Raw genomic sequence first — 17,808 nt, forward strand, 5'->3', positions numbered from 1 at the left:
CAATTCCTCCTGTGGGATCTCTCTTCCCCGTCCCCCTTCCTCCTGTGGGATCGCTCCTCCCCGTCCACCTTCCTTCTGTGAGATCTCTCCTCCCCATCCCACTTCCTCCTGTGGGATCTCCCCTCCCCGTCCCCCTTCCTCTTGTTGGATCTCCCCTCCACATCCCCCTTCCTCCAGTGGGATCTCCCCTTCCCGTCCCCCTTCCTTCTGTGAGATCTCTCCTCCCCATCCCCCTTCCTCTTGTGGGATCTCCCCTCCCCGTCCCCCTTCCTCTTGTTGGATCTCCCCTCCACATCCCCCTTCCTCCTGTGGGATCGCTCCTCCCCGTCCCCCTTCCTTCTGTGAGATCTCTCCTCCCCATCCCACTTCCTCCTGTGGGATCTCCCCTCCCCGTCCCCCTTCCTCTTGTTGGATCTCCCCTCCACATCCCCCTTCCTCCAGTGGGATCTCCCCTTCCCGTCCCCCTTCCTCCCGTGGGATCTCTCCTCCCCATCCCCCTTCCTCCAGTGGGATCTCCACTCCCCGTCCACCTTCCTCCAGTGGGATCTCCCCTCCCCGTCCCCCTTCCTCCTGTGGGATCTCCTCCCTGTTCCCCTTCCTCCTGTGGGATCTCCCCTCCCGGTTCCGCCTTCCCCCTGTGGGGTCTCTCGGCCCACTCCCCCTTCCCCCTGTGGGGTCTCTCGGCCCCTTCCCCCTTCTCACTGTGGGATCTCTTGGACCCCTCCCCCTTCTCACTGTGAGATCTCTCCCCCGTCCACATTCCTCCTGTGGGATCTCTCCTCCCCGTCCCCATTCCTCCTGTGGGATCTCTCCTCCCCGTCCCCCTTCCTCTTGTACGATCTCTCCTCCCCGTCCCCCTTCCTCCTGTGGGGACTCTCCTCCCCGTCCCCCTTCCACCTGTGGGATCTCTCCTCCCATTCCCCCTTCCTCCTGTGGGGTCTCTCGGCCCCTTCCCCCTTTCTCCTGTGGGGTCTCTCGGCCCCTTCCCCCTTCTCACTGTGGGATCTCTCCCCCGTCCACATTCCTCCTGTGGGATCTCTCCTCCCCGTCCCCATTCCTCCTGTGGGATCTCTCCTCCCCGTCCCCCTTCCTCCTGTGAGGACTCTCCTCCCCGTCCCCCTTCCTCCTGTACGATCTCTCGTCCCCGTCCCCCTTCCACCTGTGGGGCATCTCCTCCCCGTCCCCCATCCTCCTGTGGGATCTCTCCTCCCCGTCACCCCTTATCCTGTGGGATCTCTCCTCCCATTCCCCCTTCCTCCTGTGGGGTCTCTCGGCCCCGTCCCCCTTTCTCCTGTGGGATCTCTCGTCCCCGTCCCCCTTCCTCCTGTACGATCTCTCGTCCCCGTCCCCCTTCCTCCTGTACGATCTCTCGTCCCCGTCCCCCTTCCTCCTGTACGATCTCTCGTCCCCGTCCCCCTTCCTCCTGTACGATCTCTCGTCCCCGTCCCCCTTCCACCTGTGGGGCATCTCCTCCCTGTCCCCCTTCCTCCTGTGGGATCGCTCCTCCCCGTCCCCCTTCCTTCTGTGGGATCTCTCCTGCCCGTCCCCCTTCCTCCTGTGGGATCTCTGCTCCCCGTCCCCCTTCCTCCTGTGGGATCTCTGCTCCCGTCCCCCTTTCTCCTGTGGGGTCTCTCTTCCCCGTCCCCCTTTCTCCTGTGGGGTCTCTCTTCCCCGTCCCCCTTTCTCCTGTGGGATCTCTCCACCCCGTCCCCCTTTCTCCTGTGGAATCTCTTCTCCCCCGTCCACTTTTCTCCTGTGGGATCGCTCTTCCCCATCCCACATTCTCCTGTGGGATCTCTCCTCACCGTCCCCCTTCCTCCTGTGGGGTCTCTCGGCCCCCTCCCCCTTCCCCCTTTGGGGTCTCCCGGCCCCTTCCCCCTTCTCACTGTGGGATCTCTTGGACCCCTCCCCCTTCTCACTGTGGGATCTCTCCCTCGTCCACATTCCTCCTGTGGGATCTCTCCTCCCCGTCCACATTCCTCCTGTGGTACCTCTCCTCCCCGTCCCCCTTCCTCCTGTGGGGTCTCTTCCCCGTCACCCCTCATCCTGTGGGATCATTCCCTCCCCGTCCCCCTTCCTCCTGTGGGATCTCCCCTCCCCATCCCCCTTCCTCCTGTGGGATCTCCCCTGCCCGTCCCCCTTCCTCCTGTGGGATCTCCCCTCCCCGTCCCCCATCCTCCTGTGGGATCTCTTCTCCCCCGTCCCCCTTCCTCCTGTGGGATCTCTCCTCCCCGTCCCCCTTTCTCCTGTGGGATCTCCCCTCCCCCATCCCCCTTCCTCCTGTGGGATCTCTCTTCCCCGTCCCCCTTCCTCCTGTGGGATCGCTCCTCCCCGTCCCCCTTCCTTCTGTGTGATCTCTCCTGCCTGTCCCCCTTCCTCCTGTGGGATCTCTGCTCCCCGTCCCCCTTCCTCCTGTGGGATCTCTCCTCCCCGTCCCCCTTTCTCCTGTGGGATCTCCCCTCCCCATCCCCCTTCCTCCTGTGGGATCTCTCTTCCCCGTCCCCCTTCCTCCTGTGGGATCGCTCCTCCCCGTCCCCCTTCCTTCTGTGAGATCTCTCCTCCCCATCCCACTTCCTCCTGTGGGATCTCCCCTCCCCGTCCCCCTTCCTCTTGTTGGATCTCCCCTCCACATCCCCCTTCCTCCAGTGGGATCTCCCCTTCCCGTCCCCCTTCCTTCTGTGAGATCTCTCCTCCCCATCCCCCTTCCTCTTGTGGGATCTCCCCTCCCCGTCCCCCTTCCTCTTGTTGGATCTCCCCTCCACATCCCCCTTCCTCCTGTGGGATCGCTCCTCCCCGTCCCCATTCCTTCTGTGAGATCTCTCCTCCCCATCCCACTTCCTCCTGTGGGATCTCCCCTCCCCGTCCCCCTTCCTCTTGTTGGATCTCCCCTCCACATCCCCCTTCCTCCAGTGGGATCTCCCCTTCCCGTCCCCCTTCCTCCCGTGGGATCTCTCCTCCCCATCCCCCTTCCTCCAGTGTGATCTCCACTCCCCGTCCACCTTCCTCCAGTGGGATCTCCCCTCCCCGTCCCCCTTCCTCCTGTGGGAGCTCCTCCCCGTTCCCCTTCCTCCTGTGGGATCTCCACTCCCCGTCTCCCTTCCCCCTGTGGGGTCTCTCGGCCCACTCCCCCTTCCCCCTGTGGGGTCTCTCGGCCCCTTCCCCCTTCTCACTGTGGGATCTCTTGGACCCCTCCCCCTTCTCACTGTGAGATCTCTCCCCCGTCCACATTCCTCCTGTGGGATCTCTCCTCCCCGTCCCCATTCCTCCTGTGGGATCTCTCCTCCCCGTCCCCCTTCCTTTTGTACGATCTCTCCTCCCCGTCCCCCTTCCTCTTGTACGATCTCTCCTCCCTGTCCCCCTTCCTCCTGTGGGGACTCTCCTCCCCGTCCCCCTTCCACCTGTGGGATCTCTCCTCCCATTCCCCCTTCCTCCTGTGGGGTCTCTCGGCCCCTTCCCCCTTTCTCCTTTGGGGTCTCTCGTCCCCGTCCCCCTTCCTCCTGTACGATCTCTCGTCCCCGTCCCCCTTCCTCCTGTACGATCTCTCGTCCCCGTCCCCCTTCCACCTGTGTGATCGCTCGTTCCCATCCCCCTTCCTCCTGTGGGATCTCTCCTCCCCGTCCCCCTTCCTCCTGTGGGGTCTCTCCTCCCCGTCCACCGTCCTCCTGTGGGGTCTCTCTTCCCCGTCCCCCTTCCTCCTGTGGGGTCTCTCTTCCCCGTCCACCTTCCTCCTGTGTGGTCTCTCCTCCCCGTCCCCCTTCCTCCTGTGGGGACTCTCCTCCCCGTCCCACTTCCTCCTGTGGGGTCTCTCCTCACCGTCACCCCTCATCCTGTGGGATCATTCCCTCCCCGTCCCCCTTCCTCCTGTGGGATGTCCCCTACCCGTCCCCCTTCCTCCTGTGGGATCTCTCCTGCCCGTCCCCCTTCCTCCTGTGGGATCTCTCCTTCCCGTCCCCCTTCCTCCTGTGGGATCTCCCCTCCCCGTCCCCCTTCCTCCTGTGGGATCTCTCTTCCCCATTCCCCTTCCTCCAAGATGCTATGGTAAAAGAGATAGAATTATGATCACTATCTCCAAAATGCTGTCCCACTGAGAGATCTGACACCTGACCAGGTTCGTTTCCCAAAACCAGATCAAGTACAGCCTCTCCTCTTGTAGGCTTATGTACATATTGCTTCAAGAAACCTTCCTGAACACACTTCACAAACTCCACCCCATCGACACGCCTCACTCTAGGGAGATGCTAATCAGTCGTTGGGAAATTAAAATCTCCCACTTCAACAACCCTGTTATTGTTACTCCTTTCCAGAATCGGTCTCCCTATCTGCTCCTCGATGTCCCTGTTACTGTTGGGTGGTCTATACAATACACCCAGTAGAGTTATTGACTCCTTCCTGTTCCTAACTTCCACCCACAGAGACTCACTCAATCATTTATTTTATTCATCATACTCCTTGCATTAAAATAGACACATCTCAAACCATCGGACTGAGTGCCTCCCTTCTCTATCACCTGCGTATCCTCCCTTTCACACTGTCTCCAAATTCTCTCTATTTGTGAGCCGACCTTCCTCTCCTCCATCACATCAATTTGGTTCCCTCCCCCCAGCAATTCTAGTTTAAACTCTCCCCAGTAGCCTGAGCAAACCTTGCTGTCAGGATATTGTTCCCCCTGGGATTCAAGTGCAACCCGTCCTTTCTGTGCAGGTCACACCTGCTCCAAAAGAGGTCCCAATGATCCAGAAATCTGAATCCCGGCCTCCTGCTCCAATTCCCCAGCCAGGCGTTCATCCTCCACCTCATCCTAATCTTATTCTCACTGTCACGTGGGACAGACAGTAATTCCAAGATCACTACCTTTGAGGTCCTGCTTCTCAAATTACTTCTTAACTCCCTGTCGTCTGTTTTCAGGACCTCTTCCCTTTTCCTACCAATGTCACTGGTACCAATATGTACCACGACCTCCAGTTGTTCCCCCTCCCACTGCAGGATATCTTGGACGTGATCAGGAACATCCTGGCCCTGGAAACTGGGAGGCAAACTACCATCCGAGTTTCTTTACTGCGTCCACAGAATCGTCTGTCTGACCCCCTAACTATAGTCCCCTATCTCTGCTGCCATCCTCTTCCTTTCCCCACCCTCCTGAGCCACAGGGCCAGACTGTGCCAGAGGTGCAGCTGTTGTTGCTCCCTCTCCAGCAGTACTCGAACCGGAGTACTTATTGTCAAGGGGAACAGCCACTGGGGTATTCACTAGTACCTGCTTCTTGCCCTTCCCTCTCCTGACTGTGACCCAGTTCCTCGGTCTCCCGTGGCCCCGGTGTGACCACCTGCCTGTAACTCCTCTCTATCACCTCCTCGCTCTCCCTGACCAGACGAAGGTCATCGAGCTGCATCTCCAGTTCCCTAACTCGGTCCCTGAGGAGCTGCAGCTCGACACACCGGGTGCAGATGTTGCCGTCCGGGAGGCTGGGAGTCTCCAGGATCTCCCACATCTGACACCGAGCACAGAAACCCAGCCTCACACACATACTCTCTGTCTGTATTGTAAACAGATAACCTACCTCGCCTCGATCCTTTATCACCGAAGCCCCGTTGAGCCAAAGACTTCCTACTCTGTCTCCCGCTCCTCTGACGCTCGCTCTGTAAATCTGTCTTCCTTTTAAACTCTTCTCGCTGTTCTCACTGGCCGACCTGCCCAGTCGTGCTGAAGAAAAAAATCAGTAATTGTGTTACTGATAAACACTGGGGATTTGTACCGTCTCCTGTCTCTCTGTGTCCTTCACCCTCACTCTCTCTCATCTCCAGGCTGTGGGAGATTGTGTTTACAGTCACTGGGTGTCTGACACTGAACATTAATGTGATCAGTAATTGTGTTACTGATAAACACTGGGGATTTGTACCGTCTCCTGTCTCTCTGTGTCTTTCACCCTCACTCTCTCTCATCTCCAGGTTGAGGGATGTCGGTCTCACAGATTCTGGTGCCGAGGATCTCGTCTCCGCTCTCAGTACAAACCCATCACTGACGGAGCTGATCCTGAGTGGTAATAAACTGGGAGATTCAGGAGTGAAACTGGTGTCTGGGGCTCTGAGGAACCCGGAGTGTAAAATACAGAAACTGGGGTAAGTACCAGACTGTGGGAGATTGTGTTTACAGTCACTGGGTGTCTGTCACTGGACATTAATGTGATCAGTAATTGTGTTACTGATAAACACTGGGGATTTATACCGTCTCCTGTCTCTCTGTGTCCTTCACCCTCACTCTCTCTCATCTCCAGGCTGTGGGAGATTGTGTTTACAGTCACTGGGTGTCTGACACTGAACATTAATGTGATCAGTAATTGTGTTACTGATAAACACTGGGGATTTGTACCATCTCCTGTCTCTCTGTGTCCTTCACCCTCACTCTCTCTCATCTCCAGACTGTGGGAGATTGTGTTTACAGTCACTGGGTGTCTGACACTGAACATTAATGTGATCAGTAATTGTGTTACTGATAAACACTGGGGATTTGTACCATCTCCTGTCTCTCTGTGTCCTTCACCCTCACTCTCTCTCATCTCCAGGCTGGAGAGAGTCGGTCTCACAGATTCTGGTGCCGAGGATCTCGTCTCCGCTCTCAGTACAAACCCATCACTGACTTGGCTGAACCTGAGATCAAACTCGCTGACAGACCGATCTGTCCCCGCTCTCCGCCGCCTCATACTGACCCTCCCGAGTCTGGAGTGGATCGTGTGAGTGTTTGTGTTAATGTTCAATGTGATAAAATATCAGCGGATCCGCGGGTTTTCTGGTGATATTTGTCTGTGAGTGTTGTTGAAACATTAACCCCGGTCCCCTGTTACTGACACTGTTGTGTGATCTGTTTATTTCATCTTTATTCTCCCATCTGTTTCAGGCTGGGGGGGAATTGGTTCAGTGAGACCGGGATGAAGGAACTGAGATCTCTACAGGAACCCAGACCCGGACTGACAGTGTGGATCTGAACATCTGAATGTGGGGAATCGGTTCAGTGAGACCGGGATGAAGGAACTGAGATCTCTGGAGGAAGTCAGACCCGGACTGAGAGTGGATCTGTGAACATCTGAATGTGGTGAATCGGTTCAGTGAGACCGGGATGAAGGAACTGAGATCTCTACAGGAACCCAGACCCGGACTGATGGTGGATCTGAACATCTGAATGTGGTGAATCGGTTCAGTGAGACCGGGAGGAAGGAACTGAGATCTCTACAGGAACCCAGACCCGGACTGATGGTGGATCTGAACATCTGAATGTGGTGAATCGGTTCAGTGAGACCGGGATGAAGGAACTGAGATCTCTACAGGAACCCAGACCCGGACTGAGAGTGGATCTGTGAACATCTGAATGTGGTGAATTGGTTCAGTGAGACCGGGATGAAGGAACTGAGATCTCTACAGGAACCCAGACCCGGACTGATGGTGGATCTGTGGACATTTGGCCGATTCCACGCCCTCCCCTTTAACCCTAACCCTATCTGGAACTGAGATCTCTCCGGGGAGTCAGACCCGGACTGATGGTGGATCTGTGATCCTGTGAACATCCCCGCCCGCGGGATGGGGACATTTGGCCGACTCCCCGCCCTCCCCTTTAACTCCCGCCCTTACCTTTAATGGCCGCGCGCCGGGGCTGATTCCCAACGGTTTTAACGGAAACGGCTCGGGCCTCGCGCTGTGTGCGTCGCTCGCAGCGGTCCCGCAGTGACGTGTTTCCGCCTGTTGTCCGGCGGGGCAGCATCCGCCGGAAGTGCGTGTTGGAGACTCCCCACGTGGCACCACGGGGAATTACCCGGACAGGAAGAGCCCGGGGTCCGGGGCTCAGTCTGGGACACCGGTGTCCCGGGGTGGGGGGGATGGTCCCGGGAGAGAATCCTTTTGCCCCCTTTGCTGAGGACGGTGCATTCGGCAGCCTGGCCGATATAATGATGTTAAATGGACAAATCCCTCGGCAGTGACCCTGGATCTGCAGCGATCCCGGACACGGCCCTGAAGTGTGATTTTATAATCATCGGTTCCCCGATGCAGAGTGACGGTGAGAAACGGGACTGATTATTCAACCGGTCACTCCTTGTCTCCGGTCAGTTAATTGTGTGTGACTGTGAGTGAGTCGGGAGCAGCTTATTTATTCCCGCACGTCAGCAGCTCACACATTGTTTCATTTACATTTGTAAATTTACTCACACCCGGGACCAGACACAGAGAGAATTGTCCTCCACACCGGCCCATCACACAGTCCCGGGGTAGACACAGAGTGAATCTCCCTCCACACCGTCAAATCACACACTCCCGGGGTCAGACACAGAGTGAATCTCCCTCCACACCGGCCCATCACACACTCCCGGGGTCAGACACAGAGTGAATCTCCCTCCACACCGACCCATCACACACTCCCGGGGTCAGAAACAGAGTGAATCTCCCTCCGCACCGTCCCATCACACACTCCCGGGGTCAGACACAGAGTGAATCTCCCTCCACACCGTCCCATCACACACTCCCGGGGTCAGACACAGAGTGAATCTCCCTCCACACCGTCCCATCACACACACCCGGGGTCAGAAACAGAGTGAATCTCCCTCCGCACCGTCCCATCACACACTCCCGGGACCAGACACAGAGTGAATCTCCCATCACACCGTCCCATCACACACTCCAGGGGTCAGACACTGAGTGAATCTCCCTCCACACTCTCCCGGGTTCAGACACAGAGTGAATCTCCCCCCACACCGTCCCATCACACACTCCCGGGGACAGACACAGAGTGAATCTCCCTCCAAACCAAACCATCACACACTCCCGGGGTCAGACACAGTGAATCTCCCTCCTCACCGTCCCATCACACACTCCCGGGGTCGGACAGAGTGAATCTCCCTCCACACTGTCCCATCACACACTCCCGGGGTCAGACACAGAGTGAATCTCCCTCCACACCGTCCCATCACACACTCACGGGGTCAGACACAGAGTGAATCTCCCTCCACACTGTCCCATCACTCACTCCCGGGGTCAGACACAGAGTGAATCTCCCTCCACACCGTCCCATCACACAATCCCGGAGTCAGACACAGAGTGAATCTCGCTCCGCACGGTCACATCACACACTCCCGGGGTCGGACACAGAGTGAATCTCCCTCCACACCGGCCCATCACACACTCCCGGGTTCAGACACAGAGTGAATCTCCCTCCACACCGTCCCATCACACACTCCCTGGGTCAGACACAGAGTGAATCTCCCTCCATACCGTCCCATCGCACACTCCCGGGGTCAGACACAGAGTTAATCTCCCTCCACACCGTCCCATCACACACTCCCGGGGTCAGAAAGAGAGTGAATCTCCCTCCACACCGTCAAATCACACACTCCCGGGGTCAGACACAGAGAGAATTGTCCTCCACACCGGCCCATCACACACTCCCGGGGTCAGACACAGAGAGAATTGTCCTCCACACCGTCAAATCACACACTCCCGGGGTCAGACACAGAGAGAATTGTCCTCCACACCGTCCCATCTCACACTCCCGGGGTCGGACACAGAGTGAATCTCCCTCCACACCGTCCCATCACACACTCCCGGGGTCAGACACAGAGTGAATCTCCCTCCACACCGTCCCATCACACACTCCCGGGGTCAGACACAGTGAATCTCCCTCCTCACCGTCACATCACACATTCCCGGGGTCGGACAGAGTGAATCTCCCTCCACACCGTCCCATCACACACTCCCGGGGTCAGACACAGAGTGAATCTCCCTCCACACCGTCCCATCACACACTCACGGGGTCAGACACAGAGTGAATCTCCCTCCACACTGTCCCATCACACACTCCCGGGGTCAGACACAGAGTGAATCTCACCCCGCACCGTCCCATCACACACTCCCAGGGTCAGACACAGAGTTAATCTCCCTCCACACCGTCCCATCACACACTCCCGGGGTCAGACACAGAGTGAATCTCCCTCCACACTGTCCCATCACACACTTGCAATGCCAAACACACAGTGAAGCTCCGTCTGCACCATTCCATCACTCAATGAATTCCACCCTGCAAAGTCGCATTTCAAGGAAGCATTCACCATCAATTTGCGGGAGACTCCCGGAACTCCCAGGAGAGGTGGGATGTCTGCAAGAGAGTAGCTCCTTAGCGGTCAGCCAGCTAGTTTAAATAGCGTTAGCTATGCGAATGAACGAATGACACCCGTTAAACTCACCTGAACAGTGATTTAACCCCCCCACGGGCAATAGAAAAGTCACTGTTGCAAACAGTGCAGCGAGCAATACTGTCATTATTCCTGACCCCTATTAGGCAGGGGAACACTTCAGTGTAGTCTGTGGTGAAGTACGTTTTGTATTTTCTTTTTTTATATATACTCTGCCATGGAGCGCTCCCTCCCTCTCCCTCCACCTCTCAAAAAATCGATTTGCGGGAGATTGTATATAATTCGCGGGCGTCAGGGAGCCGCTATCAATATGCGGGAGACTCCCGGAACTTCCGGGAGAGGTGGGATGTCCAACGCTTCACTTGAAATGGCCGCTGGGGAGGGAGTGACGGCTTTGGTAGAAGTGAGCGCAAGAGAGGGAGGGACGCGCTGATTTAAAATGGGCGAATCCTTGGTTAATGTGTCCGCCAGGGATGGAGTGAGACATTGACTTACAATGGCCACTGTCACGCACAGCATCTATGGCGAAGGAACATGCGGTGTCCATGGATACAATCCCGGGATCGAGTGTGTTATTGATTGTAATAACAGCATTTTAATTTGTGTTTTATATTGTTTTGGGTGTTGTACATATGTATTAAGTCCAATAATTTTGTCATTGAATAAACTAATGTATATATCTCAGATATTCACACATACACATATACATGTGGGTTTTGGGGAGGAGGGGTGAGGGGTTTGGGAGGAAGAGGAGTGACGGGACGAGGAGTGGACTGATGAGACGGTGAGCGTGGCGAAGTCACTGACTCAATAGGGGACGGAGGCAAAGGGGCGAAAGTCCCTGTCACAAACTGGTGGCCGACATGGAGAAGATAAAGACGGAGTGAGGAGGAGAGAAACAACAGGAAGGAAGTGGGAGTGATGGGACGGGGAGGGAGGGGATGTAATGGGACGGGAGGGAGTGGTCTGATTGGACAGGGTGGGGAGTGTGAGGGATGTAATGGGACGGGAGGGAGTGGTCTGATTGGACAGGGTGGGGAGTGTGGGGGATGTAATGGGACGGGAGGGAGTGGTCTGATTGGACAGGGTGGGGAGTGTGGGGGATGTAATGGGACGGGAGGGAGTGGTCTGATTGGACAGGGTGGGGAGTGACGTTTTCAATAGTGGAGGATCAATGGGTGGTGAAGGGAGGGGGTGTGTTCGGAGACAAGGGGGAGCGGGGGAGTGGTCAGATTGGACAGGGTGGGGAGTGACGTTTTCAATAGTGGAGGATCAATGGGTGGTGACATTAATCGGACGGGAGGGAGTGCTCTGATTGGACAGTGTGGGGAGTGACGTTTTCAATAGTGGAGGATCAATGGGTGGTGAAGGGAGGGGGTGTGTCCGGAGACAAGGGGGAGCGGGGGGGAGTGGTCTGATTGGACAGTGTGGGGAGTGACGTTTTCAATAGTGGAGGATCAATGGGTGCTGACCATTTCCTTCACAAATAAGACGAACTGCAAGAAAGGGGGTGTGTCCGGAGACAAGGGGGAGCGGGGAGGGGGGTCGGGGACGCGGCCAGGGCTGATGAGACGGAGAGTTGAGTGTCCCAACAGAGGGACAGAGGAGCGACTCACTCAACGACGGAGGGAAGGGAGTGGATGAGGGAGCAGAATTTCCCATCAGAAAATGTTCACCACTCAGGATTTGGTGGATGACGGGAGAAAGGGCAAGGGGCCCGAGAGGGGAAAGGGTATCAGGAGTGACGGGGTGAGCAGGAGAGTGACTCACCGAGTAACAGAGAGAGAGCGAGAGGGCGATGAGGAGAGGTGAAGATTGGCATAGCAAAATGGCAGCCCCAAACAGCGTACAATGCAAAGCATCGAGATGGTGGGGAGAGGAGAGCGAGGGAAGGGGTTTGCGAGTGATGGGATGGGAAGGAGGGTGACAAGATGGTGAGTGTGAGGGAGTGGGAAGGAGGGTCAGACCCTGTCACAATATGGCTATCGGCAGAAGGTTAAATGGAGAGTCAGGAGATCGGGCACCGAGGGGAAGGAGAGGAGGGATGAGGAGATGAGATTGAATAAACAGGGAGGGAAGTGAGTGGAAGGTGAGGAAAAGGGTTTGTCCCATTCTATGATGCGGGGAGAGCGGTTGTCAATGGTAACCATCACAAAATGGCCGCCAGCCCGGGTGAGATGGGCGGTGATAGCGAGGGGACAGAGAGCGGAGTGTTTCAGGGAAGACGGGAGCCGAGGGTGGGAGAGGGCGTCTCGTAACAAGGGAGATGGAACTGGGAGGTTCCCACGGGGGAGGAATGTGACTCCGGGAAGAGGCTAACACCGTTACCCGCCCCCCTCCTCTCCTCAGTCTTGAAAGTCCTGCTTTGACTTTTCTTAAGGGCTGAGCCTCAGATCGCTCGGCCCGAATCGTTCAGTCTGTCCCATGGAGTAGGGGGACGTGTCGTCACTGGAGCCCGTCAAAGGCAGGAGTGGGCGCCGGCTTGCCGGAGAAGACAGAGGCGAGGTCTGGCGGTGCGGGCTGGTTGGCGTGGATCACCACCATTTTCTGCAGGGTGGGGGAGAGGGAGGGGTCAGATTGAGGATGGGAGGGGAGAATGAGGTGAGGAGAGATGAGACCCACTCCCTCAGCCTCTCTCTCAGTCCCCTCTTCTCTCTCTATCTCTTCCCCCACCTCTCTCTCCCCACCCTATCCTCCTCTCTCCACCCATCTCCCCACGCTATCCTCTCTCCACCCCTCTCCACCCTATCCTCCCCTCTCCACCCCTCTCCCCACCCTATCCTCCTCTCTCCACCCTCTCCCCACCCTATCCTCCTCTCTCCACCCCTCTCCGCACCCTTTTATTCCTTTTCTGCCTCCATCTCTCTCTACCCCTCCCGCTGTCTTGCTCCCTCCCCACTCTGTTCACCTCCCCCACCTCTTGTACCCATGCCCCATCCCTCGCCGCCCAAACACACACACCCCCCGTGCACAGGAAGATCCCACTCACCACCGGAGGCTGTGTGGCGCAGCACTCGAGCTCCCTGCAGTTGGCGATGGCCGTGAGGACGGACATCACCAGCGAGACCAGGCAGTTGACCAGCAAGAACACCGTGATCCCGCTGACAAACCTCTGCGAGAATCAGTGTTTGGCGGACGGAGCATGGGAGGGGGGGAGAGAGCCAGACAGAAAGAGAGGAGTGGAGAGGGGGAGAGAGAGAGAGAAATGGGGTGAGAGAGAGGAGAGAGAGAGAGGGAGGGAGGGGCAAGGGTGGAGATGGCCGGGGAAGAGAGAGGGGTGAGGGAGAGTGGGTATTGGGGTAGGCGGAGTTGGGGATACCCAGACGGGGAGGAAGAGAAGGGGGCAATGGGTGAGGAAGAGAGGGGGTGGGTGGGAGAGAGATGGGGGTAGGGAAGGGGGAGAAAGAAGAGAGGTGGCAGAGGACAGTTGGTAGAGGGAGAGACATGAGAGTCAGATGGGGGAGAGAGGTGAGAGGCAGGAGATGAGAGAGGTCGGACAGGGAAGGGAGAGAAAGGTGGAAGAGAGGGGCAGAGACAGAGAGATATAGGTGGACAGGATGAGATGCAGAGAGGGGTGAAAGAGGGAGAGAAGTGAGAGAACTTTAGCCTTCGATTAATGGAACTCGCCAAGTTTTGGTTTATAAGCATATAACAATTACTGCATGGAAACAGGCCATCTCGGCCCTTCTAGTCCATACCGAACACTTACTCTCACCTAGTCCCACCGACCTGCACTCAGCCCATAACCATCCATTCCTTTCCTGTCCGTTTTTTTTAATGACAAAATTGAACCTGCCTCTACCACTTTTACTGGAAACTGCTTCCACACAGCTACCACCCTCTGAGTAAAGAAGTTCCCCCTCGTGTTGCCCCTAAACTTTTGCCCCTTAACTCATGTTCTCTTGTTTGAATCTCCCCTACTCTCAATGGAAAAAGCCTATCCACGTCAACTCGCTCTATCCCCCTCATAATTTTAAAAACCTCTATCAAGTCCCCCCTCAACCTTCTACGCTCCAAAGAATAAAGACCTAACTTGTTCAACCTTTCCCTGTAACTTAGGTGCTGAAACGCAGGTAACATTCGAGTAAATCTTCTCTGTACTCTCTCTATATTGTTTACATCTTTCCTATAATTCGATGACCAGAACTGTACACAATATACCAAATTTGACCTCACCAATGCCTTGTCCAATTTTAACATTACATCCCACCTCCTATACTCAATGCTCTGATTTATAAATGCCAGCATCCCTAAAGCTTTCTTCACCACCCTATCCACATGAGATTCCACCTTCAGGGAACTATGCACTATTATTCCTAGATTCCTAGATTTTTCTAGATTTCTGGTTCCCTGGAAGCGGGGTCACAGGCAGACGGGGCGGTGAAGGCGGCGTTTGGCATGACCGCCATCGCCGGACAGGGCACCGCGTACCGGAGGCTGGAGCTCACGAGGAGTTACGAGAGTGTCGCCGGGACTCGAGGGGCTGAGTTACGGAGAGAGGTCGGGCAGGTAGGACTTCCTTCCCTGGAGCGTAGGGGAGGGGGACCTGACAGGTGTGTAAAACCACGAGGGGCACAGATAGGGTGAATGTGAACAAACTTTTCCCCAGGGTCGGGGAATATTGAAACAGAGGCCACAGGTTTTAGAGATTTATTAGGGAACCCGAGGGGAAACCTTTTCGCCCAGAGGGTTGCCCGTCAATGGAAGGAGCTGCCGGAGGAAGTCGTCGAGGCAGGTACATTAACGACACTCGGACAGGGACACCGATAGGAAAGGTTTAGAGGGATACGGGTGGTCCGTTTGTGGAAGGAGCTGCCGGAGGAAGTGGTCGGGGCAGGTACATTAACGACACTCGGACAGTGACACTGATAGGAAAGGTTCAGAGGGATACGGGTGGTCCGTCTGTGGAAGGAGCTGCCGGTGGAAGTGTTCGAGGCAGGTACATTAACGACACTCGGAAAGGGACACGGATAGGAAAGGTTTAGAGGGATACGGGTGGTCCATCTGTGGAAGGAGCTGCAGGAGGAAGTGGTCGAGGCAGGTACATTAACGACACTCGGACAGGGACACGGATAGGAAAGGTTTAGAGGGATACGGGTGGTCCGTCTGTGGAAGGAGCTGCCGGAGGAAGTGGTCGGCGCAGGTACATTAACGACCCTCGGACAGGGACACGGATAGGAAAGGTTTAGAGGGATACGGGTGGTCCGTCTGTGGAAGGAGCTGCCGGAGGATGTGGTCGGGGCAGGTACATTAACGACACTCGGACAGGGACACGGATAGGAAAGGTTCAGAGGGATACGGGTGTTCCGTCTCTGGAACGAGATGCCAGAGTAAGTGGTCGAGGGAGAGGGGGAGGAGAGGAGAGAAGAGCCGCTACAACAGAGGGGATGGAGGGTTCGGAGGAGGCTTGGCTTGGAGAGAGGGAGCGCTACCGCGTGGGGAGCAAGGTAGCGCCGGGGAAGAGGGGGAAGGCCGTGGGTGCGAGGTGGGGGTGTGTTGATGAGTGCTGGCTCGCGTGTGTGTGTGTGTGTGTGTCTGTGTGTGTGTGTGTGTGTGTGTGTGTGTGTGTTTTCGGGGGGGGGGGCGGGCGGAACACTCACCATCCAGCATCCGGTGTAGCAGTACCCGATGCAGGGGAAGATGCGGACGTTCAGAGAGTACAGGAAGATGGCGGGAGTGCAGGCGATGGCGCAGATCACATTCGCAACCAGGCAGACGATGGTCTGCCGTACAGAAAGAGAGAAAGAGTTAAATTGAGGAGAGACGGGGTGGGGGAGGAGGTGAGAGAGAGAAAGAGAGACGGGGAGAGACAAAGAGTGAGAGAGATAAGTGAAAGGGACAGTGAAAGTGCGAGAGAGGGGAGACGAACTGAACAGGGAAAGCAGCGAGAGGGGGGAGCGAAAGAGTGTGTGTGGAAAGGGTGCGGGAGGAGGGACAGAGATAGAGAGAGTGGGAGAGGAATTGAAAAGGGAGGAGAGACAGAGAGGGAAGATAGAGATTGGATGAGAGACAGAGAGGGATGAAGAAAGAGTGGGGGACGGGTTAGAGAGAGATAAGAGACGGGGGCGATGGAGAGAGAGAGGGAGGGGTAGAGAGTGAGAGCCTGAAAGTCGAAAGGAAGAGGTGATAGGAACGGGGGGGGGGGGGAGAGCGAAATTGGAAGGGAGGTGGGGGGTGGGGAGAAAGACCTGTTTACTATGGTCAGGGAGGTGGAGTTATCTGATGAACAATGAATGTTTATACCTGCGGCTTGTTTTGAATAGAACACTACAGCACAGTACAGGCCTTTCAGCCCTCCATGTTGTGCCGACCCATATAATCCTTAAAAAATAGTACTAAACCCACACTACCACGTAACCCTCCAGTTTTTCATTTCATTTCATTTTTCAATCTTTTTATTGATCTTCCAAGAAAGAATATGCAAATCAGAGAAGTTTAGCAAACAGATAATATAAAAGACATAAATAGTAATACAAATCAGAACGTATATAATGTCAAAATTAGACAGGTAAAATGTTACGCTGTTTTATTTACAACGGTAAAAAAATTACAACTCCTCATAGCAATCATAAAAAAAATTGGAACTTTTATTTGATAAAGGGAACAAAAACCGAACTAACTAAACTGAAACAAAAAAAAAGAACGAAAAAAATAAAGAAAAAGAAAGATTGGGCAGTCCAATTGAGGATAAAAATTTTAAAAAGTGAGAGAAAAAAAATCCTTCCAGTTATCTCTGAACTTTCACGGATAAGGATTTTCCCGAAAGAGAATAAAGAAAAATAAATAAATAAAAATAAATTATATCATGAAATCCATTTTTCTTTCATCCATGTGCCTGTCCAATAAGCTGTTAAATACCCCTAATGTTTTCGCCTCCACCATCATCCCTGGCAAGTCATTCCAGGCACTCAGAACCCTCTGTGTAAAAAACTTACCCCTGATGTCTGCCCTAAACTTCCCCTTTTAATTTTGTACCTATGCCCTCTAGTGTTTGCTGCTGGTGCCCTGGGAAACAGGGATTGATTATCCACCCTACCTCTGCCTCGCATAATCTTGTAGACCTCTGTCAAGTCCCCTCTCATTCTTCTACACTCCAAAGATGAAAGTCCCAGCTCTGCTACTCTTACTTCATGTGACTTGTTCTCCAATCCAGGCAACATCCTGGTAAATCTCCTCCGCACCCTCTCCATAGCTTCCACATCCTTCCTATAATGAAGTGACCAGAATTGAACGCAATACTCTAAGTGCGGTCTCACCAGAGATTTGTAGAGTTGCAATATACAAGGACACAGTCAGAGTAGACATGGCTTCGATCAATGAAAGACACCAGTGCGTGGGGTGGCTGGTTTAAACTCTCAGCAGTTTAAAAGGGGTGAGTGGAGATCGATCCAGAGTGTTGATAAATGACGTTCACAAGCGCTGCAGCCGGAAGAAGTTTGCAGAGAGGAGAGGAAGGTTTGAAACAGAGAAAACCTAGTGACAAAGAGATCACTGTTTGACTCTTCCTCCAAGTAGCCTGTGAGGGGTGATTTCGATTCCGTTTGAATACGGAGGTGTGATTGTCACACCGTTAATCCACAGGAGTGGGTTCTCTGGTGAGAGGGAAGCCATTGTGAATATCACTTGCGTGTTTACCCTTG

At 55.1% G+C, this 17,808-nt stretch overlaps 1 protein-coding gene across 12 annotated transcripts in view; it reads left to right on the plus strand.

The window, feature by feature from the left end:
* LOC132386864 (NACHT, LRR and PYD domains-containing protein 3-like) overlaps nucleotides 1-10,852 on the plus strand; it is a 101,950-nt gene extending 91,098 nt beyond the window's left edge. For 11 of the 12 annotated variants that reach the window (XM_059959212.1, XM_059959213.1, XM_059959215.1 and 8 more), the window contains 3 exons: nucleotides 5,946-6,116; nucleotides 6,560-6,727; nucleotides 6,892-10,852. In XM_059959212.1, coding sequence (XP_059815195.1) covers nucleotides 5,946-6,116; nucleotides 6,560-6,727; nucleotides 6,892-6,979 — 427 coding nt within the window. In that variant the 3' untranslated portion in view covers nucleotides 6,980-10,852. The remainder of the gene's footprint in view (nucleotides 1-5,945; nucleotides 6,117-6,559; nucleotides 6,728-6,891) is intronic. The other variant, XM_059959220.1, reaches the window with a different exon arrangement.
* The last annotated feature ends 6,956 nt before the right edge of the window (nucleotides 10,853-17,808 follow it).

The sequence above is a fragment of the Hypanus sabinus genome, unplaced genomic scaffold (genome assembly GCF_030144855.1).
Source record: "Hypanus sabinus isolate sHypSab1 unplaced genomic scaffold, sHypSab1.hap1 scaffold_135, whole genome shotgun sequence".
In the NCBI taxonomy this organism is placed as follows: domain Eukaryota; kingdom Metazoa; phylum Chordata; class Chondrichthyes; order Myliobatiformes; family Dasyatidae; genus Hypanus; species Hypanus sabinus.